The sequence below is a fragment of the Canis aureus genome, chromosome 20 (assembly GCF_053574225.1).
Source record: "Canis aureus isolate CA01 chromosome 20, VMU_Caureus_v.1.0, whole genome shotgun sequence".
NCBI lineage: Eukaryota > Metazoa > Chordata > Mammalia > Carnivora > Canidae > Canis > Canis aureus.
In genome coordinates, this window is record NC_135630.1 from 23,731,159 (window position 1) to 23,756,270 (window position 25,112).

Here is a 25,112-nt window from a genome sequence, read left to right on the forward strand (position 1 = left end):
TTAGTTTTTTTTTTTTTAAATAAATCTGAATTAGGCAGTACTTATTCAATGTTCAGCTTTACTGACAAAAGTTTAAGTTGCCTGGGGTTCTGTTATATCCTCTACTACCGGGACCCTGACTTGATCCTTGAAGAATTATATAACTCCAAGAACACAGAAGCTTTCTATCTAGTCCCCATGATAAAGTTCCCAAACAAACCAGGAAAAAATATAAAAGACTTACAATTGAACATTTTGTAATAATGGCATTATAAAATACCCAAACTCTAACAATAGCAAATTAGGGTATCAATTATTATCTCTATTTCACAGATAAGGAAACAGAGGCAAAATAATTAGATAATTTGGCCAACATCATATTGCTAGTAAATAATGTGAGGGCACAACTATCTATGAACACCTGACTACTACTATATTCCCAAATATCTAATAGTACTCAGCACAGATCAGAAGCCTATAAATGACTGGTGGACATAGGGACAGATGCATGGATGGATAGATGGATGGATAAATGTAGCAATCTGTAAAGCAAATATTAGGTGCTCTGGGGTAGCCACTGACCCTGGCAAATCAGATCAACTCCATTTAGCTAAACTTTATGGGAAAGTTCTATAGATACAACTTATTTTTGTGTAGTATTATTTATGTTAGAGACCAAGACCACATGTTCCTAAACCCATAAAATATGAGTAGCTATCATAATATGCTTCAAGAAGTAAAGGAATTTTTTCCAATTAATGATAACATCAAATCAATATCCATGCAAATATAAAAGAGTAAGTAGGAGCTCCAAATACAAAAATAACATACCCTTGTACACTGTTGGTGCAAATGTAAATTGGTACAGACGCTGGGGAAAACAGAAATACCGAATGATCCAGTAATTCCACTACTGAGTATTTACCCAAAGAAAATGAAAACACTAATTCAAAAAAAATGTATGCATCCCTATGTTTATTGCAGAATTACTTACAATAGTCAATATATGGAAGTAAACTAAGTGTCCACAATAGATGAATAAAGAAGATGTGGTGTGTATGTGTACGTACACATGTACACACACACACAGAGGAATATTAAGCAGCTATAAAAAATAAAATTTTGCCATTTGCAACAACAACATTTCATCTACATCTGGAATCTAACAAACAGAACAAAGAGCACAATAAAAGAAAATAAACTGATGATTACCAGAGGGGAGGAGGGTAAAGAGATGAGGAAAATAGGTGAGAGGAAGTGGAAGGTACAGGCTTCCAGCTATGGAAAGAGTAAGTCACTGGAATAAAAGGCATGGCATAGGAAATATAGTCAATGGTATTGTAATATCATTGTATGCTGACAGTAGCTAGACTTGTGGTGAGCACAGCATAATAGATAAGAGTTGTTGAATCACTATGTTGTACAACCAAAACTAATGTAACGTGTCAACTATACTTCAAAAAAGTAAAAAAATAAAATATTTGACTATTTGAATATACTATTTGTGAATGACAATAATTGAAACAATATAATGAAGCCATGCTGATGCCTAATTCAGGAAAAGAAACAAATTGGTTCATCCTCCCTAAATTACCCCCACTAGACGGACATAAAGCACCAGTCTAAGATGAGTTCTTTCATTTTTTTGTAAGTCCAATTCTGGGTTGACATTTTCTTTGTTTGTGGTAAAAGAGAACACAAAATATCTGTATTTAAATTTTCTGTTTTATATTCTTAGCCCAAAAAAGAAGTTTAAAAAAATATATGAACTGTATCATCAAATCCCTATGTTAAATCTAAAAGCAAAATTTACTGAACGTAAACAAGTTCACTGTGATAAATCACTGTGTTTACATTTATTAAAAAATTACCAGTAAAGAAGTTCTTCTGTGCAAAGATGAAGTGGTAGGTAGCTTTATAAACCTCTAATTCACACTGCCAAGTCTGTGGCATGTTCCATATTCGGGGATAACTGGCATTGATGTGGAACTGCAAATGAAATGTTAAGTAAAAATGTTAGAGCTTAAAATGTGACATTGTGTGAAGAGCATAGAAATAAATTCACACACGCACACACACACACCAGTAGAGTAATTAAAACTTATTTTCCTGCTGAGCTGAACAGAAGGTCCCTTTGAGATTTTAATATTACTGTGGCTAAAGGTCAGTATCCATGGTTACATCCAGCTCCTTGAAATACTAAGCCATGATGTGTCCAGAAAAACTTAAGAACAACAAATCAGGCTATGATTTTGATACTGTAGTCTAGCTAAACTGTTGTTACCAGAGTAACAACCAATGTCACAATTCATCCTTAAGCCTAATCTATTACATGAGAAGCTCTGGGTTTGGCCTCCAGTGCTTTCCAGGTTCCCATTTGGCACTTTGGTAGTAGTGCTTTATCATGTATTTTAGGTGCTTTATTATGTATTTCATCTGCCAAAGTTTCTGCTAAAGGTAAGAGTTGCCTGACCAGGAATAGCATTATTGCACAGCACCATTTATCAGCAATAGCTCAGGAATTCATTAAAATGCTGAATATGCCAGTTTAATATACATTTATAGTATCTAATATATTCTTGGTAATTTCAAATTTTTCCTCTTAATTTACATATATATCATGTGTAAATATACCTTTTTTTAGACAATTAAGGATCTAATGACATCAGCTTATAAAAGAATCTTTTCTGAGTATCAGGCCATTTTACACAGTGGCTTTTGTTATTATTGTTATTGTTGTCTTCCCTAATAAGGAATAATTTGCCTGATTAATGAAATGTGTCCCCACTGTGCAATTTTAATCATAAGCATTTCTATTTTTTTTCTAATATGGAGCAATCTGCCGTATCAGTAAGATTTTCTTCTTTTTACTTCATTCATTAAGTAAAAAACAAAATAACTTATTAAGCCATAAGAAAGAATCCAATGGGGTCAGAAACATAGTGAAAAATTATCTCTTTTACAACATGGGAGTTAGTCTAGTCATAAAATGAAATTTAAAAATAATATTCACATTTTCAAAGACTAAAAACCACATTAGCATTACCTTCTGCCCATAACCAGAAGTAGAGCAAAAGAGAGATGCCAGAGTCCACAGCACTGGGAATCTACTCTCCTTCACAAAAATAAGGCCAAGAGCACCTGGTAGTTCTTGAATGAGATTAACCACTTAATGACTTCTGGTCATAAAAATTTTATATTAAAAAACTAAAACCAAATTCAGATTTTATGTAAAAATATAATATATATGTGTATATATATATACACATATATATATATTATATCATCATTTACTCTTAACTTACTGCTAACATTTCTGCTTCTAAAAGGGTCCGGTATTGCATGCTTGTGGTGGCATCAACATGCAAGAGCTGTCCTTTAATTGCAGGAGTATAACCTAGTAAGTGAAAAAATAAAAATTAAGAACTTTAATAATATAGGTATGATTAAAAATTTTGTACTGGAAACATCTCCCATTACCACCCAAAGAAGGAATCCCTGAAAGAACCAAGAACCTGATTGTGGGCTTTCTTCAGACCCATAACTCACTAAGAGTGCCACAATCAGTGTGCTATGGCACTTCCCATTAATTCATAATAAGTATTCTTGAGATACTGATTCCCTCAGCCCTCAGTGGCTTCCTTACTCCAGTGTACCAATAATTGTACCAAAAAAAAGTGTACAAATGTCTCCCTGTGTGCAATTTCAGTTTTAAAATAGTAGAGGCACTTCCTTAACTGAATCATTCTCAATTTTGCACAACCCTCAACTATCTTTTTCCTCCTACTATATATCTGTAATTAAGGTTTCGCTAAAAGATGTTCTTTCCAACTCACTACTCTGCATCAACCAGTCCTAGACAATCTCAAGCATCTGCTTTAATACTCTGATTTACCACTCTTTTAAAACCAGCTAAGGTAAGGTTTAACCTTCATCAAAAGAGCCTCAAAGTTACAGGTAAAAGATACACTATGCCATGCTGTTATTGCCTCCCAATGGATTATCTAAGTAGGGAGACCCAATTGCTACTTTTTCATACAAGCTGATGAATGTAGTCAACCTGCCTTCTTCTTATACCAGCAGCAAAAAATGTGACAGAAATAAAGAGTGAAGAGTGATATAAGAATTACCCTAATTATACTTAGCCATAGTTACATTATTGGTTAGTGACAAAAATACGGGTAAGTTGCTATTCTCTGTACTCTCAAGGAAGTGAATAAGTAAAGCAGAATTTCATTTTAATTGCTCTCAATTACAAATATAATAACAGGCTAAGAAGAAATAAAGAAGAAGGCTATATTTTGATAAACTTAACAAAATGTATTTTTTTAAAGATTTTGTTTATTTATTCATGAGAGACACAGAGAGAGAGAGAGAAAGGCAGAGACACAGGCAGAGGGAGAAGCAGGCTCCACGCAGGGAGTCCAACTTGGGACTTGATCCTGGGTCTCCAGGATCACGCCCTGGACCGAAGGCACCGCCAAACCGCTGAGCCACCCGGGCTGCCCAATAAAATGTATTTAATCACATTACTGATTAACTTGTGTCAGAGTCCAAATTTTAAATGCATAATGAATTTAGATTAGCTCAGATGAAGTGGTAGCAATCAGAGTATTATTTAATATTTTAAATATAAAATGTTCTGCTTTCTTAAAGTTGTATTTTTCAAAGGATCAGGCTTACTCTGACAAAAATCTATTACCAATATAACCTAAAACAAAACCAGTCAGTCATTCTATCTCATACTGTCCATATACCATACACCAAGTACTGGGTTTAGTACCAAGTTTACATCAGTTTAAAAAACACACACAGCACCTGCTCTTGCAGAGCTATTGACTACTAGGAAAAATACATTTTAAACAAATTACGCTCAGTCTTATAATAAAAGAAGTATTAGGGTATAATGAAGCATTAGACCTAACTTGATTTAAAAATTTTTCCCTTCTTTCTAGGTGCACAAATAATTAAAGTATGTAATATGTACTGTTAAGTAAATATAATAGAAAGCTGAAAAAGAAAACCCCATTAATGTTAGTTTAAGTGGGCTAACAAACTATTTTTTATGTGTCAATTATTCCCCTATTTATCATTTAAAATAGAAAAATACTCATTACAGCTTACCATTTTCCTCAACTGTCATTGGAATATTAATTTCTAAATATGAGCCAGCTCCTACATTTACATGTACAGCATTTGTTTCCTATCAAAAGAAAAAAATTAAACCATATAAAACAATTATTTTCTCACTACTTAATCATACTCCCATCTTTATTTTTCAGTTATCACAGACAAAATAAAATCATCAATGATACTTTTAATAGGTATTAAAAGTTTCTAAGAACAAAATTCAAAGTTTTACTAAAAATACGTTAAAACAATTTAGCTAAATATAAAGGAGAAAAAGAACCAGACTATAGAATTAAGATTTATTATTAACTTTTTCTACTTTTGGCACTTAATGAAAACAACATATGTATATATGTACAATTATTACAGAGGGAGGGTAATGGGAAGCTCACAGAAATGAATCTAAATCACCAGAAAAATACTCTAGAAGATAATGTTCAAATTTTAAACACTATTTTCTACTATATTAGTTCAATAATTACCCTGTTTTTGGTAAACAGCAAATCAATTGTAGCATCTGCAATAATATTCATTCGTAGTTCAAAAGCAAGGATCTGTCGTGGTCTCCCAGGCTGTGCAATTTCAGAAACTTTCAGAACTTGATAATCAGGTGGGAAGAAAAACTTCCATAAACAATCTCTATATAAGGAGGTAAAAAGAATAACTTGTTATTCAAACAAAATTACATCTATATGGGAGCAAAATCAGTATTCTAACTTTGCATTATCACTGCTATCTCATTTAACAATTGGACATGAAATAGAAAAAAGATTAAGTCACAAAATAACACCTACTCTAATTTCCTTTCAGTAAAACAAGACTCTTTTCTCCAATATTTTATACTTCCAAAGATCAGCAAGCTTTTAGTATCTTTTTAAGATTTGTTTATTTACTTGATAGAAAGCATGCACAGGCATGTACATACATACATCCCCACAAGAGTGAGGAGGACCAGGGGGAGAGAATTTTCAAGCAGACTCTCTTGCTGAGCATGAAACCCAATGCGGAGCTCAATCTTACAGCCCATGAGATCATGACCTGAGCTAAAACCAAGAGTCCAGAAAGAAAATACCATGAAGGAAAAGCTGAATACCTTAAAGATTCAGAAAAATTACGTAAAAGTGGTAGAATGAAATCAAAATCTACAAGCTAACAAGTCATTCTACATCAGAGATCAAAATCTCTTCACAAAACTGAATTATCCAATAGCAAACAGTTGATATTTCTTCTGAAATTTCTTTTTTTTTTTTTTTTTACAGATTTTATTTATTTATTCATGAGAGACACAGAGAGAAGGAGAAGCAGGCTCCATGCAGGGAGCCTGATGTGGGATTCAATCCGGGGTCTCCAGGATCAGGCCCTGGGCTGAAGGAGGCACTAAACCATTGAGCCACCTGGGCTGCCCCTCTTCCGAAATTTCTTACATCTTAGTGGATGCTAAGAAAATTGATCTTACTATTCATTTCTAGTTATAATTCATATTTGTGTAAACACTCAAAATGAGGAAGAAGAAAAGGAAATGGCTACAAAAGAGGAAATGTATATGTAAGTGAAAAGTAAAGTATTGTTAGTAAACTAATCCCATGGGAAAATAAATTTTTCTTTTCTTCCTTTTTTTTTTTTTTTTTTTTTTTTATAAATCTGAATGAATGGTTTGGTAAGTCCAGGTTGAGAAAGGTATTGCTGTTTTCTCCTGGCAGTGGCAGGATCTACTGAATACAAAGATCACCTTAGAAGTGAATATGGCTGTAGAGTAAAAGAAGTTTAGTTTGGACTTTCATGTAAATATACCCTAATATTTTTTAATGTAACAAAATTAAATACAGTTTAAGAATAATCACACGATTCAAATTTTAGAAATGCAAAAATATTTTATGTGTCTGTGTTAAAGCATTGTTTTAATTTTTTCCTTTTAAATATAATAAGGTATAAATGTACCTTACTGAATGGGATGTAAAACCCCTCATTTTCAACTATTCCACAGTAAATAGAGAATAGTTTAGTATAGGAAAACTTTTATCTCAAATTTTATCTAAAAATGAAAATTTAACCAGTAATTTGAAAAGCATTTGTCTCCTAACCTGAAATTTTAAGCTGTTCATTTTCAAGTCTAATAAATAACATAACTAGAACTCAACAAATACTGTATTAGCATACTGCAAGTTTTCAAATAACAAACTTATCATACAATTGCTAAACAGTTACATTTGATGGGGCAGGTATTCCTAAATACTAGAGATACCAAATTTAATAGAACATACTACTTTACAAAGTAGATAATTCTTCAAACAATGTTAGGTAGAAAACATTTTTTAAAACAAGAAATATCAGAAAGGGAGACAGAACATGAAAGACTCCTAACTCTGGGAAACGAACTAGGGGTGGTAGAAGGGGAGGTGGGCGGGGGGGGTGGGGGTGACTGGGTGACAGGCACTGAGGTGGGCACTTGACGGGATGAGCACTGGGTGTTATTCTATATGTTGGCAAATTGAACACCAATAAAAAATAAATTTATAAAAATAAAAAAAGATTAAAAAAAAACAAGAATAAAAAGAGTCATCATATCAAGTCAGTATTAGCACTCTTCATCAATCAACAGCCCAATATGATCTGCTTTGGTGAATGATTTGGTTTGTATTTCTCCATTTAAGCTAGTTTATGAACAGAAAAACTAACTTAGGCAATGTCTATTTACATAAAAATTTAGATGTTCCCTCATAACCAGTGGTAAATGTCCCTGTCTGTGCTTAAATTCTTCAATAAATAGAAATATGGTCAGAATATATTAAAATAAGAATTACTCCAAAATTAATAGAATGACTAAAAAATTTAAAAAACCTTTCAGACACTGTCCATGACCTCCAGGATAAAATGTTTCTTAACTACCTATAAATCTAACAACCTCCATTGTCATCATGAATTTGCAGAACTCTTCCTTTGTCTCAATTATTTGTCCTCCTCTTCTTTTGTTGGCTAACTCCTACTTAGGTTTCAAAATTCAACTCACATGTTACCTCTACTAGAAAGCCTTCCTAAGTCTTCTCTGATGACTTTTATACTTGTTATGGGAAGAACTGTGTCCCCCTAAAAATTCACATATTGAAATACTAACCGCAAGTATCTGAGAATTTGCTATTTGGAAATAGAATTTGTAGAAAGATAATGAAGTTAAAAAGTGGTTGTTAGGGTGAGTCCTACTCCAAGATGACTGGAGTTCTTCTAAGACAAGGAAACGTGAACACAGAGGCCTACTAGACACACAGAAGGGAAGACCATGGGAAGACTAGTAAGAAGATGGCCATCTCCAAACAAGAGAGAAGCCTTGAACACAACCTACTCTGACAGCCATCAGAAGGGACCAATCCTACCAACACCTTGATCTCAGAATTCTAACCTCCAGAACCATGACAAATTTCTGTTGTTTAAACTACTTAGTTATGACAGTCTTAGCAAACTAGTACAGTACCTTTCTAATTTCTTCATTAAGACTTTTTACTTCCTTTACTACAGCCCTTCACAAAACTCTTCTGTTCTTTTTTCCTCACTAAAACTGAACTATATGTCTTTAATCTGAATCTTTACAGCCCAATAATCCCTGGCAAATTCATTAATTAAATACAAAAGAAAAAACAAAGGAACCAATAACTATGCTCTTCACTCATCATTTTTCTAACAAATTAGCTCCTCCTTCAAAGTGAACTTGCTTATGCCGATTTCTCTACCAACAAGTTATAATTTGAATTAAAATGCTTACCCTGTCATAATAAAATAGCTTATAAAAATATTAAGCTACTTTTTAATAAAATTTATAGCATATCTTAATACATTTAAAGACATACTTAAAGACTTAGAAATATAATTTACTCAAGTACCTTTGCCTATCGGCCCATGGCCCATAGTTAAAGTCTGTTCCTTTACCACAAACAATATCCAGTCCCCAACATGGAGGCAAATCTTGTAATTTGCAATCCTCACTGCTCATTTCTCCTTCAATATTTTCTTCTGTTTCTTCTGGAACAAGTCCTATATTACAGAATATACAATACAAAGTCAATTACTTATAATTACTGTCTAAAGATTTCTAGGTCAGTAGTTCTAAAAATGTTTTGCTCCTGGTAACTCTTTACACTCTGAAAAATTACTGAGGATACACAGTGGGAATTTTTGGTATTATCTCTACCATAATTTACTGTATTCAAAATTGGAACAGCAATTTTTTTAGATTTTATTTTTAAAGTAACGAAGAACTCATTGCATGTTGACACAATGAAATGTTTAATAATAATGAACTCATATTTCATTTAATAAAATTTAATGCAAATATGATTTGAAAACTATTTTATAAAAATTAAATGAAGTTTTAATTCCATTTGTACTTATTTTTTTCCAAAGATTTTATTTATTTATTCATGAAAGACACAAAGAGGCAGAGACATAGAGAAAGAGAGAAGCAGGCTCCCCCAGGGAGCCTGATGCGGGCCTAGATCCCTGGGCCTAGGGATCATGCCCTGAGCCAAAGCAGATGCTCAACTGCTGAGCTACCCAAGAGTCCCTTAATTCCATTTTTATTTTATTTTTTTTAATTCCATTTTTAATGAAAATGCTTCTTAATGAAAAATAACCATATTTATTAAGCAAATTCATTTTAGAAATAAGTATTGGCATTGATTTCATTTTGGCAAATCTCTTTAATGTTCAGCTTAGTAGAAAAAAAGCAAATTCTCAAAGCTGCTTCTGCATTTAATCTATTGTTCAAGGATCTGAGGAAAACCTAAACTCAAACAAATAGGTATACAGAAAAGGGAGGAGTATCTTAATAGCTTTTTCAGATAATTTTGGATATTCTTCTCTGACACTATACCAAAATTGAACAAGTGGTAGTTTCTTAAAAGTTATTTGCAATGTGGAATCTGAAACCCTATCACTGAATTTTTCATACCCTGATACATTAAAACTTACTAATCTTCTACTTTGAATATATCTTTTACCCATGGCGTAACTTTTAACATCATGCATTTGGAAAATACTGACTCACAGAGGCATGCGTATGTTTTCCAAATACTGACAAATTTTATTATTAAACATTTTTAAAATCACATTTGTTAATAACACTGGTCTTATCAGAAAAGTCCTTAAGCTCACAGTAGCAGACCCAAATTTTCCAAAATTCTGATTTTCATGTGAAAACTCAAAATCATAGTTTGTCTCTTGTTGCTCCTTCAAGTAAAACTGGTGCTTCATGAAGAGCAAATAATTCAGGTGGGAACTCAACTATACAAGTGCTTCTCCTCCAAAGATCAGTATACTCTGGAATGTAGCAGAAGTATATTATATGTACTCACCATTTTATCACACTGAATATTTAAAAGTTTATTCAAGGGTCAAGACTTGATAAAAATAATTTTTACTGCTTAACCAAGGTTTTTTAAAGTAATACTGGTATTTGTTTTACTGTAAATGTGTGGCAGTGAACAAGACAGTGATTACTAGTTTGGTTTGGAACTACTGCCTTAATTCATGCTAATACACCAACACTTTCACCCACCATCGCTTTTGTACCAGCAGTGCAAATGTCAATATGGTGAAAAAGGCAACTAACATCCTACTTTTACTCTGAAAATACTCTGACCTCATAAACCCCATAAAGGCATAAGAAGTAGGAAAAAAGGGCTAAAAATCCAGGGTTTGGCTACTTTTATAAAATTCAAGCCACCTGTAAAGCACTGTAACCAGCTACATTTCAATCCTTAAACTTCAAGTCTCAAATCTAATATACTACGATTTTTTTTTCTCTCAAGCTAGTATGAACTACCTTAACTGTCATTACATTCTCTAAAGGTTTTCACACAAGGTCACTTGCATTCACAATTTTTGAGGTATACTTCTGAAAATAAGATTGAATAAAAGATTCCTATACTGTTCCTTTGGTCTGAATTTCAATTTTCAATTGAAATTTTTGATAAATGACACAGACATTTTTTAGGTAGGCACTCTTCCATCCATATTTACCATTTATTGATGTTTATTTTATTCTAGCTAGGGAGACTTAAAATATTTTTAGATATAAATATTTCATAGAGGAAACAGAAGCTTAGCTATGAAACATACTTTCATAGATTAATACCTGGCTCATCCATGTAGTAGTAGATGTCAACATCATTTGATTGCATCACCACAAACCCTTCTCCCATTAATCTTGGTGGCCTATAAGAAGGAGGGGGGAAGGCAAACTAAGTATCTCCAGAATACAAAATGTTCTGTATTCTAATTATGGTAGTAATAGTTGAAAACAAAAAGAGAAAAAAAAACCTAAAGAGCAATCAAGTGTAGTATATTGAAAAGGGAAAACAAACATCTTTTACACAATTAAGTTTTGCATATTTGTATTCTATAATAGACTAAATAATAAAATGGTACTGAAAAATTTTTAGTTAATATATTAGTTTCAAAAAGAAAAAATGAAAAAAGAAAATCTGCTTTACATTTTTCATTTTAAGTTTTAAATGATAGGGATCAATTTAAATCAAACTTTAATTAAATACAATGGAAGAACAATGATCATTGGAATAATTATATTCTGTATTTATAACAAGAACTTTAAACTTAAAATTCAACCATTTTAATATTAATAATACTTTACAGTTGAATAAGAAATATTTTATATATCTGTAAAATGCTATCATTTTTATTTTTAAGAACTGTATATTATCTTTATCTTATCTGTTCTCAAGAATATCTAGTTGATCAATTTGAAAAAATTCTGGAATGAATGTTTCTCTACAATCACTTTCCCACAAACTTTACTTGCTTTGATTCAACAACTTTTTATCATTCATAGACATCTTCCTTCCATATTAAAATTGACTTCTCAATCATTAGATAATAGATATAAATTAGCAATCTTCTTCTAAATATGTATTAAATGACAAACGTTAATATTTAATATCATTTAATTTCCATACTTACTTTTGAAGGGTAAAAAATACAATTTCACATTTTTTTACAAAAATTAATAAAACACTTTTTTATCTTACTCCAGTAAATTTCACATAGTCCAGATTTATTCAGTGTTATAACTTTTACCCATAATATACAGAACTGTGTGCACAGCCCACATTCTACAAAATGCTTACCAAAGTTTGTGATCATGAAGAATGAGATGAAGTAAACCCAGTCTCCCTGGTACTCAAGTAGGGAAAACTTCTCTATCATTCTAAGCAATCCCCAGGAAATCTAATAAGCAAGGTAGCCAAAAGGTGGAACTAAGAAGGAATAAACCTGCTTCTTATAAACTCATAAACTTTTTACTGCCTGCACACAAAGATAAAAGCTGGGACAGTTCTAAAACTGTATCATGCTAACTTCACCAGTTTTCTAAGAGTAATTTAGACTCAATTTTCAACTTTTCATGAACTCAAAATGGTATTCACTGTACTATACTTGTTGAATGTACTAATAACTAATCCCTTCTGGAAATAAAAACCTACCTGTAATGTATATTTTCTGAGCTACAAACATCAGAAATAAGTTTCAATTGCCCAAAATAAGTTTCTCAAGTATAGTGAAAAGGAGAAAAGGATAGAAAAATTATAGTTATAATGTTATAGGAAAATATTTAAAATTAGAGTTCATCAATAGATATCCATTTATCTTATAATTATAAAGTAAGACTATACTGTTAACTTATTTAATACAGAAATATACCCAATTATTGCCCAACTTAGAGCAAAAAAAAAGATTATAATTGATATCTATGTTAGATATAAAGAAATTATGTTATTTTTATAAAACTTTCTTACTCATCATTTTGAAGACCAACGTATCTTGGACTAGGAACTAGCATGACTCGAACATTTTCAAGCTTCCCTTTCACAATATGCATGAATTGGTCAAGATGACTAGAAGGTGGTTTTGTAGTATAAGTTAAGAAAGCATCATCAAAGTTGATACATAGAGTTTGAGGTTGGTAATGATTTCCAAAGGCCAAACGTCCCTAAAAAATAGATAAGAGAAATTATGTCACAATATAGAGACCATATATTTTTCCTTAGCTGATCTCATAACAAACATTTTCAAGCAACAACTAAATAATTCCACTTTAGCACTATATACTATTCAAATTATTTCACTGATCAATTTAGACTAGTGTTTAAAGAAATCTAAGTACTTGTGAATAAAAAACCCTTAAGACCTAATAAATTTGTGGTAAGATGGTATTGGTGTTGAAATAATTCTTTCACACTTTCATGAACTTTGGAACCAAAACAACTCTATAAAATTACTTTCTTTTCTTAAGTGAAAATTTTATTTGCAAATATAGGGGTTTCCATTATTAACCCACCAAATATTAATTGTAGCGAAATTTACTTACTGTGCTCACATTGACCTTTATGACTGGAATAAGTGATCTCCATGAAGATGTGGGGTCTTGAGATTCTGTTTTTACTTTAACCCTGAGAAAAAGAAAAAGAAAAATAGATATATGTAAGAAAAACCTAAGTAGCTGACTTCACAAAGTTACCAGCTGTAACTTTCCAAATGCATCTAATGATTGCTCCAGTAAACAAAATAAAGACAGCATCTAACAGAATACTAATACCTCTCAATTATCTCTTGGAATGCACTCTCTCATATATCATTTTTGGACTGGCAAAGTATAATAATGAAACTATGTTGTTTGAGTGATAATAAGTTTTAATGACAAAAGTATAAATTACGGTTTGTTGTCATTATATCCACCATTATACTCATTACAATGTGATATTTCATAAGACAACCTACACTAATAAAACAACAAATGACCAAGGTACAAATCGCTTTGATATTTTCTACTGTTTAAAGCACTTTTGACAACTCAGCTGATCCTTTCCCTTCCATATCTCCATCACTTTGTGACACTTTGTGACAAAATTTCCTCTCAATAAAATGAAAATGATAGGTCAAGAGTAAAAAAAAGAAATAGGCCAAACACAAAGTATACAAAACTTAAGATATGAAAATTTCACAGCAAATCAATCACTAAAGATTTCAGATGAGAATTCAAGGTATATATCTTCAATAATCCAGTAACTCCTAAATCACAATTCTGAGGGCATCTCCACTAAGGTAGCCTTCAGTGCTTAAAACTAAATTTGAAACTAACCTATCTCCCTTCTAACCTCTTTCTCTAAGATTCCATGAGCATGACCACTAATTAAATTAGAAACTGGATTCATTATTGGCTCATCCTTCTTACTACTTCTCCACACCTAATCTATCACTTCTTATGTATTCATTTGCCTAAATATACCTGTAACCCATCCACTTCTCTCCCTTCTCTTTGTTACCAACCCAATTGATGATCATCTCTTCCTTGGGCTGTCACAACATCTTTCTTCCTTCTCAGTGTGTATAACTTTTATTTCCTTTCATCTTATTGCAATAGGTAGTACTTCCAGCACAAAGGTGAAAAGGAGGGGGACATCTTTGCTTTGTACCTGATCTTAATGGGAAAGCTTATAGTTTCTCACCAGTAAGTGTATTGTTAACTCTAGGATTTCTGTAGATATTCTTTATTAAATCAAAGTTCTCCTTTATTCCTAGTTTACTCTGAGATCTTAATCATGAATGAGTGTTGGATTTTGTTACTTTTTCCTGCTTCTATTGATACGATCATTTGATTTTTTCATTTTTAGTCTGTGAACTGATTTTTGAATGTTGAGCTAGCCTTGTATACCTAATAGTTTTTCAAGCAGATGATGAGGACATTTATTCCCAATTAAATATTTCATGGATATTATGTCCCAGGCACTGAGCTAAGGTACCAGGGATACCGAGACTACGACAACTGTTCTGTTTTGAGGGAATTTATAGTCTAGAATGGGAGTAAGAATAGTTAATAGGCAATTTTAGTGCAAGGAGTGTTATCTCATTCATTTGGGGAATATAAATAATAGTGAAAGGGAATAGAAGGGAAGGGAGAAGAAATGGGTAGGAAATATCAGAAAGGGAGACAGAACATGAAGACTCCTAACTCTGGGAAATGAACTAGGGGTGGTGGAAGGGGAGGAGGGCAGGAGGTGGGGGTGAATGGGTGACGGGCACTGAGGGGGGCACTTGATGGGATGAGCACTGGGTGTTATTCTATATATGACAAATTGAACACCAATAAAAAATAAAATTTTTATTTAAAAAAAAAGAAAAAAAATAGAATTCTGTGAGCACACACAGAAGGATCAGGGACACCTGAAGGGTGAATGAGTCAGGCAAAGAAGATGAAGAGTCCTCCATAGAGAAGAAACATCAGATACAATAGAGAAGTTGTTTACTGAGGCTGGAGTGGATTGAGGTGGGAAAGGAAGAAATAAGAATTTGTTTGCAGATGACATAATCATCTGTGTAGACAATCTGAAAGAACTAACAAAAAAACTCCTGGAACCAATAAGTGATTATAACAAGGTTGTGGGATTCAAAGTTAATAATATCAAAGTCCATCACTTTCCTATATACCAGCAATGAATAAGTGAAATTTGAAATTAAAACTACAATATCATGTACATAAGCACCACAAAAACTGAAATACTTAAATATAAATTTAACAACATATATATAAGATCTGCATAAGGAAAACTATAAAACTGTGACAAAAGATATCAAATAATTAAATAAATGGAGCGATATTCCACATTCACTGATAGGAAGATTCAATGTGATCAAGACGTTAGTTTTCCTAACTTGCTCTATAGATTCAATATAATCCCAACTGTGATCCCAACAAGTTGTTTTGTGAATATTGACAAATTGACTCTAAAGTCTACGTGGAGAAGCAAAAGACCCAGAAGAGCCAACACACCATTGAGGGAAAACAGCAAAGTTAGAGGACTGATGGTACTGACTACAAGACTTAACTGTAAAACTACAGTAATCAAGGTAGTGCGGTACTAGTGAAAAAACAGACACATAGATCAATGTAACAGCATAAAGAGCCCAGAAACAAATGAAATAAAATTATATATTTGTATATGTACCTTAACTATGTATATATGTTTCTATATTTATGTGCATGCACTGGAAAGGAAAAAAACAGATAACAATAGTTATCAATATGGAGGAAAGGAGGACTAGTAAGCAGAACAAGACTGTTTCTTTTTACATTATTATTATTTGAATTTTTAAAAGAATTATATAATAATTTATGTGAATGTAAGTTTTAGTCAAACTACAGATTAGGCTGTGTTTAGGTGAGTAGCATTGACTATATTTAATTAAAGTAAATGTTAAAAGTCAGAGATTAATAAAATTCAAGTATGACTATGAACCTTTCAATTTTGGACTGAGTTCTTGTTCTTCCATTTTCTCGTGTTTTATCATCCTCTTTCTTGGGTGGAATTATCGTTGGCTCCAAACCAAATAATTCTTGAAGACGTCCATAAAGATCCGAACGATTATAGACATGAAATTCAAAGTCATTGACTGTGATATATAATCTGGTTTCTGCTTTTGGATCTAAAGATATCAATTACAAAAAAAAAAAGTTTTTAGTCAGCGTTTCAAAAATTTTATTCACATCTTTCTCACAGCTAAAGTAACTAACATAATTCTATGAAGGAGAATTTCTAAAATTTAAAAATATAATGTATAAAATACATATAATTTATAAATATAAAAATATATAAGCACATAAATATATTTTTAAACTATATAAAATACTAGCAAAAGGAAGAAAAAAGCTGATGTTACTATAGTACTCCAATTTAGCATTCTAAAACAACCTGAATTTCTAAATTCTGGCTGTATAACAACAGAATTTAAAGACTTTATGCTAAGAATAACAAAGTACTATTTACAGACTAAAAGTAAAACTTTACCCTAACAATAAATTTATAATAAAATATAAAAACAGCAAAATGTTCAAAGTATGATACATTTATTTTTTTTAAGATTTTATTTATTTATTCATGAGAGACACAGAGAGAGAGAGGCAGAGACACAGGCAGAGGGAGTAGGGTCCATGCAGGGAGCCTGACGTGGGACTCGATCCTCGGACTCCAGGATCGGGCCCTGGGCTGAAGGTGGCGCTAAACTGCTGAACCACCAGGGCTACCCAGGATCAGGCCCTGGCCTGAAGGTGGCGCTAAACTGCTAAGCCATCATTTAAATGATGTTAAATGATACATTTAAACATCACATTTAGTATTTAAATTTTATATCACAAAACAAAGATTTTTCATAAATACTAGTTTATCTTTTAAAACTACACAGTATTAAAACCAAGATCCTATAAAATGTAGACTCCAAACAATAATCTTCTCAAATAAAAGACGTAATTACCTTAAATATAAGTAACGATAGTAATTAATAAACCTAAACTACAAAATGAGATGGGGAACTTGTTTCTACTGAGGAAATAATCTTTTTTTTTTTCCTGAGAAAATAATCTAAGACGGTGTGTTAAATGTCAACCAAAGAGGGTCAGAAAAAAAGGTACCCTAGTCAGCGCTTTCTTTAGTGTATTCTTTTCTTAATGTAATTTATACATGAGCTTTTTTTTTTTTTTGAGTTTCTTTTTTAACCTTCATTCATGTTTCTCCCTATCAAATTAAATTGAAGGACAATTAAAATGAGATATGATCAGCTAGAAGGGCTTAATTTTTTTAAATGGTTAAGGAGAACTGTTACTTTCATTTAATATATTTTAAGCTATGGTTTAAATAGAAAGTATACATCTTTAGTAATACACCAAAGTATACAAAACTAATTTCTTCTTGAGTTACTAGGGGGGAAAAAGCATATGAAATGTCAAATGCCCTAAATAAAAATAAATTTTAGCTTAAATGAACAAATGAAAAATACTGTCACTCATACTTCAAAAATAAACTATGGAAAAGGTATCAATAACATTAATTTTTTATGCAGTACTTTTAGTTCTACTCCAATCTAGGCTGTTTCTTCACAACTTTCTAAGATAATTAAGAAAAAAAAAGAGGGAGAGAGATAACTAATCCTTAAAATAAAACACAATATTTAGGAGCAGTAATTTTTCTGATATTTTGATAGCTCTTGACCTATGTTCCTTCCTATTTCTTCAGATTTGTTACAGGACTAAAAACTAAGACAATCCCCTAAACTATTATAATCAAGTGTTTTGCCCCTTTTTCTTGTTATAGGTCAAATTCTTAAAATTAAAAGAATAGGAAGCACTGTTTTTTTAATACATTTGAAGCACTCTAAGTCTTGATAATAATAAATATCATAATCCATTTTTAAGTAAGTCATCAAACTCTATGACTCATTAGGTTTAAACCTTTCCTCAGTAATTATCCACAATCTCTTCCCAAAATGCCAGGGTCAAATACCCAGAAGAGTACTCAAATGTTTCCAACTGGATACTTTACACAACGGTTATCTCACTCTTGGCATATCAAACCAAACATCTGATTTTTCTTACCCAAACTTACTCCACAATATTCTCCATCAATAGTCAATCTTTTCAATTCCTCAAGCCAAAAAAATGGACTGCTCTCTTTCTTTCCTGTCCCAGATAGTACCAGCAAATTCTGTCAGATTTCCTTTCAATATATAGCCAAAATCCAACCACTTCTCACCACCCTGGCCCAAGTCACCATCAACTTACACCTGTCTTAATAGAAGAGGCTTCTAACTAGTCTCCGTGCTTCTATTATTCTCCGTGCTTCTCCTTATTCCCCTTACATGGACACCTTACACATCTTTTACAGATCTTATAAAAACCTAACTGAAATCATATCGCTCTTCTGTCCCCTAACTTTCTGATGGCTTCCCCTCCTACTCAGATTAATATCAAGGTCTTTTAAGTGACCTATAAAATCCTACAGGATCTATACTCTTCTCTCCTAATTTCTCCAAAAAATTGGCCTCCACTTTGGTAATAATAGGAACAGAACAACCAGGAACTGTTCTTCCCCCAGACATTCACAACTCATTCCCTTACTTGTTTCATGTTTCTGTTTAACTATCCCCAAACAATAAAGCTTTTCCTGACTTCCCTATGTAAATGGCACCCTCCCCACAGCAAACCAGCACTCCTTATTCTACCAAATCTGTTTTTATTTTCCTCAATGCCATATTTTCCTCACTCATTCCTTGAGGCTATATTTACTTGCTAATTACCTAAATCCATCCCAACTTGAATGAAGCAAGATCTGTAAGAGAAGGGACTTGATTTATTACATGCTGCATCCCCTGGTACCTAGAATTCTTAGCACATAGAAAAACTCACTTGTATGAAAGAATAACAAAGCATCTTACACAAATTATACTCCTAACAAAAGTATCCACAAACAGATCTTAGAATTTTTTAAAACCCTACATGTAGAAGCATAATAACTGCAAAGTAGAATATTTTTTCTATTCCCACATTGACCCATACAAGTAGGAATTATTCAAGGTCATAAACAACTCAATCAAAATTTACCTCAAAACTCATTTAGATAATTTGTTTTCAAATTTACTTACAGAATAGCTTAACATGATCCCTGAATATAAATGCCCTAATTGTTAGGACCATGTTATAAAAGCCAGTGGATGAGCTGCAGAAGCAACAATGGGGAAAATGAAGAGTCTGGACTAGCCCCTAATTGGATCAGCAGTGACGAATAAACAAAAAGTGACTGTATAAAAATGGAAATAGGATTCCTCTTAATTTCATCACTAACTTGCTGGACATGCACAATTGATTCTCTCAGTATAACTGATATGAAATTAATATGGCTACATTAACTTAATAAGGACACTAAGGCACAAAGATAAAACTATTAATCCCTGAAAATATTTTGACAACACTGACAAACACTAAATACTTGATATTAAAATACTGGAAGATCCCCTCAACATACCTATTCTATATTCCCAACTTTTTTTGCATTAATTATTATTTATTGTTGCCTCCCCCACTAGAATGTAAACAGCCATTAGAGAAGCATTTTTCCTGTTGTGTTCACTATTACATCCCCAAAACAATGCCTGCTACCTAGGAGGTGCTCAATAAATATATTAAATCATTAAATAGAAATAATAAGTAGGTTTTTAAAACTAAGACTGAGAATGCCTAGACAACTCTTTTCCTTCCAAAAATCACTTTAGAAAAATAATAGTAAATCCATGAGCATTTTATTTTTATATTTTTATTTTTAAAGATTTTATTTATTTATTCACGAGAGACACACAGAGAGAGGCAGAGACACAGGCAGAGGGAGAAGCAGGCTCCATGCAGGGAGCCCGATGTGGGGACTCGATCCCGGGACTCCAGGATCACGCCCTGGGCCAAAGGCAGGCACTAAACCACTGAGCCATCCAGGGATCTATCTCCTCCATGAGCATTTTAAAAGCACCTATTGATTTAGTATTTTAAAAGGGAAAGACACCTGAATTCACAAAGCATTTTTTTATTTGTTCTGCTTTTTTATTTGTTTCACCTATATTTATACTACTACGCAGCCAGAAAGCTATGTGATTAGACAAATAATCAGAACTCCACACCTGGCTTACATGGCTCTACTCTCTTCAGGGCCTTTGTCCAGGATCTTTTCTATCAATAATCCCAGCTTTCTGTGTCCCAAGGAATATTCTATATAGCAATACCCTTTCCATTCTCCTATCCCATCCTAACATATACATAAATATGTTAGCAAAAAAGTAGTAAAAAAGCTAAAGTACTGACAGGCTTAACAGTCCCACCCACACAGAGATAAGTCCATAAGAGCCCCACATACAGATAGCCCACACACAATGTCCTTGTTGATCTGGAAAAGTGTCCACATAAATAAAAATCTCTGCTGACAGATGAGCACATTCCGCCAAAGACAGACACCTTTCCAAAGACATGTATCTCCTCTTCCAAAGAATGTGCACAGGTGCAAACACACACACACACACACACACACACACACACACAGCTTCTTTAATTAAAAAAAAAAGAAAGAAAAAAAGGTCAGAGACTCCTGCATTGGATTCTCCAGAAACTAGAGAAAAATAGTAAATATATAGTAGAAAGAATATAAGATTGCAACCATGTGACATCATTTACTAATGATGTGACCTAAGGCAAGTACTTTAATCACTTTGAGCCTCATTTTTCTCATCTATAAAATGAGAATATCTCTACTTACCTATATGATTGTCATACACAATAAATACTGTTCCCTTGTTTTTGCAGGTCAAATTCCTATTCGTCATATAAATTATGCATTCACTTTTGGTTTATAAGTTCTTTTTTTTAAAGTAATCTTTCATTTCATAATGTGATACAAGGTTCATAATAATAAAAGCAGTTCATCTCTATTGAACACATGCTATGTTCCAAGGACTATTCTAGGAACTCTATTCACCGAATCTCATTTAATCATTACAGCAACCCTGGCAGTTGGAACCCAAGGTTACACAACTAGAAAGCAGTAGACAAGAATCCAAGGTTCTAAATCCTGGGTCTGAACCACAAAATAAAATTACTTATCAATTATATTCATAAAAGCAATGATAGTTTCAAAAAAGTGTTATTAATCCCTAAAAACAGAAATGTATCAAGAACCTAGTTATTTCTTGATAATTTTATGAAAAATTCATCCATTCAAAGCTTAAATGCAGTATTTAAAACTTAAATTCTCATAACGCTAGATTTCTCATTGACATTTATTTCTCCTGAGAATTTTAAAAGCAGTTTTTAAGTTTCATTCATTCTGATGACACTGCAAGTCAAAGCAAGAAAGGTATAATCAGGTGACTTTTTTTTAAAGTAGGCTCCATGACCAGCTTGGAGCCCAACATGGGGCTTGAACTCAACACCCTGCAATAGAGAGCTGAGCTGAAATCAAGAGTTGGGACACTTAACCCACTAAGCCACCCAGGTGCCCTGGTTGACTCTTAAATCTCATCTCTACATTAGCATTTACTACCCTTGAAGGCAAAAATCTTTATCTCATATCCTTATTACCTAATATTTACATAATGGACTCCCTGAAAATATTTGTTGATAAATACTCAATTAGATAGATATAAATTATAAATATAAAAGGCTCTTCACTTAATAAGTAGTTAATTTATGGAGGAAAAAAAAGGTAAATAAATGTTGTAGAACTGCTTAAGTCTCCTGAGCAAACAGCTAATTGAGACTTCTTGTTTTCCAAAGGGAAATTAGGAAAAAGGCACTTATTTAATTATGTAATTGGGACACATGCTATTTGTAGTAAAAAAGCTAAAGTGCAAAGTGCTGCCAAGGCCTTGTAATATTTGGAATTAATACTTAGTACAAAGACAAAATAGTCTACTGACCTTTTAAATTGTTAAGAGATTATTTCCTGTATTTAACAAATAAGATTTAGATACTACATATTTAGATTACTAGATTTTATTAGGCTAAAACTTTTAAATGGCAAAATAACAGAAAGGCATACATATTACCATCATCCTTTCATATCTTAGCAATGTAAGAACTTTTTTAGATAAGAAAGATGCATGCCTATTTAGTTCGATATTCATTTAAACATTGTATCATCACATATTAAGAGGTAATTGGTCCTATTTATTTTCCAAAAGAATGGCTTAAAACCAACTGTTCAGAAAACCAAAATAAAAGTTTTTGATGGATATTCTCATTAATTGGTCTTTGGCCAACACCATCTACAATAGATCACTAATTTCATGACTTAGGGAATATTTTACAATAAATTCTATGGTAAACAAATTAGATTTATTCTTTTTTTTTAAGGATTTTATTTATTTATTCATGAGAGACACAGAGAGAGAGAGAGAGGCAGAGACATGGGCAGAGGGAGAAGTAGGCTCCATGCAGGCTCCATGTAGGGAGCCCGACATGGGACTCGATCCCGGGTCTCCAGGATCACACCCCAGGCCGAAGGCAGGTGCCAAACCGCTGAGCCACCCAAGGATCCCTATTCTTAAAAAAAAAAAAAAAAAAAAAAATTAAACTGAACAACTGAAAACTCTAAATCGATTCCTGGATTAAATTATCCCAACCAAGCTCAATGGCACAGAATTTGACTTCTTGGATACTCTCCTTTTCTCCTAATTAAACAGTTTTAAAGCTTTCTCATGAAAATGTTAGCCTTATCCACAGATAGACCTTAGCCTATCTCTTTGGAAGACTAATGGCCATTATCTACTCAAGCACACGTTCTAATTAGGCTTGCAAATTTTCCAACAAAAAATGTCAATCATCTCCACTTCTTTCTTGACTAATTGTCAAAGTACATGTATCTGCCCTTAATCAGTAAGAAATAATATTTATACTGTAAGGTCTCATTAACAAATATAATCCACTATTTTAATATATATTCCATAATATTGTCCAACTCTTTACCAAAAGCTTACTTTGCAGCCTCCTTGTTCTTCTATGTACTATAAATTCTCTCTCTGAAGTATGCTAGACCAATAACATATTTAGACCAAACTGCTTATTTCTGCATTGCTATTTGGCATTGTGTCTTTACTTTGGAAAAGTGTGACTGTGAGCATCTCAAGAATGTCATCCTCTGTAACAGAGAATTTCTTTTAAATGCACATGGAAGAGAAACTTCTTTGACCCTCATCAAAGCTGTGCTCTTCCTGATGAGACACATAGATTTATATGTTAAAATGTAAGGAAAACTATAAGCAAGTAATTAGAATTATAATTCTGGTAACTAATAAAGTCTACCAGCTTTTAACATCACTGTAAAAGGAGATATGGAATCTTTTCTGTTGCAAGCATTAGCACACAAAAAATAAGACAAAATAATGTAGATATTTTTATATGTTAAGACATAAAATATCTAGAACTTATATTTCTGTTCTACATCATAGATAATTAAAAAGAAAACTGAGACACAGAAATATGTTAACATTCTACTCCACCTCTGCCTGATAAAATCCTCCCCACCGTCATCAGTGATCAGAAAAGTGAATGCAAAATATCTGTTAAACAAAGATTTTTATTAAAAGCTACCTCTTTCATGAAGGATTTGGGTCAGTTACCCTTGACTTCATCTATGAATTTTGTTGAAAAGCAACGCACTTTAAGGAGATGAAATATTTCATGATAAAATGAAGTAATTATTTTCTTTAAAAAAAAGCTATAAACAATTTAGGATGGCATGTCTAAGAAAGCTAAGACATGCCTAAAGTAGGCAATCCCTTTAGGCTTAGCTTCAAAACTTGAGGTTGCCTCTTGATACTGCAAATTATCACATACATTCCTCCCATAAGCTGCCATCAGTGTTTATATTATAAAAATTTCCAAGAATCTGCTTGGCCACATTTGACAAGCCTATTTTATAATACAAGGAGAACTAGACTGGAAGTTAGCAGACCTAGGTTTTCATTCTGGCTTTACCAGTTATAAAAACAATTATTCTTCCATCTGGAAATCCAAATTGATTTGAGAAAATCAGTTGTTTCCTAATTGTGTAAGTCCTTTGAATCTCGGGTAAAGAGCATGCAGTGTGTGGAAGGGGGATGTTAGGTCAAATGGGCCTCCTCAACTCATGTCCCTATAGTTTCATTGGTTTACAAGAACATCTTTTTTTTTTTTTTAAGATTTTATTTGTTTATTCACAATAGACATAGAGAGAGAGAGAGGGGCAGAGACACAGGCAGAGGAAGAAGCAGGCTCCATTCCAGGAGCCCGATGTGGGACTCGATCCCGGGACTCCAGGATCACGCCCTGGGCCAAAGGCAGGCACCAAACCGCCGAGCCACCCAGGGATCCCCAAGAACATCTTAAAACACCAAAAAATATTTAGAATACAATTTCTAAAATATATATATATATATATACACACACACACACACACAAATATATTAAAAGGCATTTTTAAAAATATAAACAAAAAAAAACTTTCATTTCAGCTCTGCTGGATTCTCATTAACAATAAAGCTCATGTTAACCAAACATGGGGGGGAGAAAACTAAACTGAGATTAAGTCAAAAAAGCAATCATCTAAGAATATACTGCAAGATTAACAGAGGCATGACAAGCAGCAAAAAAATATGGT

The 25,112-nt window shown here is 32.7% G+C and overlaps 1 protein-coding gene across 9 annotated transcripts in view; it reads right to left on the minus strand.

Moving 5' to 3' along the window:
* Window positions 1-25,112, minus strand: part of BLTP1 (bridge-like lipid transfer protein family member 1) — a 204,605-nt gene that overhangs the window by 154,300 nt on the left and 25,193 nt on the right. For all 9 annotated transcript variants that reach the window (XM_077861149.1, XM_077861144.1, XM_077861145.1 and 6 more), the window contains 9 exons: window positions 16,407-16,593; window positions 13,481-13,562; window positions 12,909-13,102; window positions 11,234-11,313; window positions 8,982-9,132; window positions 5,592-5,748; window positions 5,104-5,182; window positions 3,285-3,376; window positions 1,851-1,968 (listed from right to left, as the gene is read on the minus strand). In XM_077861149.1, coding sequence (XP_077717275.1) covers window positions 1,851-1,968; window positions 3,285-3,376; window positions 5,104-5,182; window positions 5,592-5,748; window positions 8,982-9,132; window positions 11,234-11,313; window positions 12,909-13,102; window positions 13,481-13,562; window positions 16,407-16,593 — 1,140 coding nt within the window. The remainder of the gene's footprint in view (window positions 1-1,850; window positions 1,969-3,284; window positions 3,377-5,103; window positions 5,183-5,591; window positions 5,749-8,981; window positions 9,133-11,233; window positions 11,314-12,908; window positions 13,103-13,480; window positions 13,563-16,406; window positions 16,594-25,112) is intronic.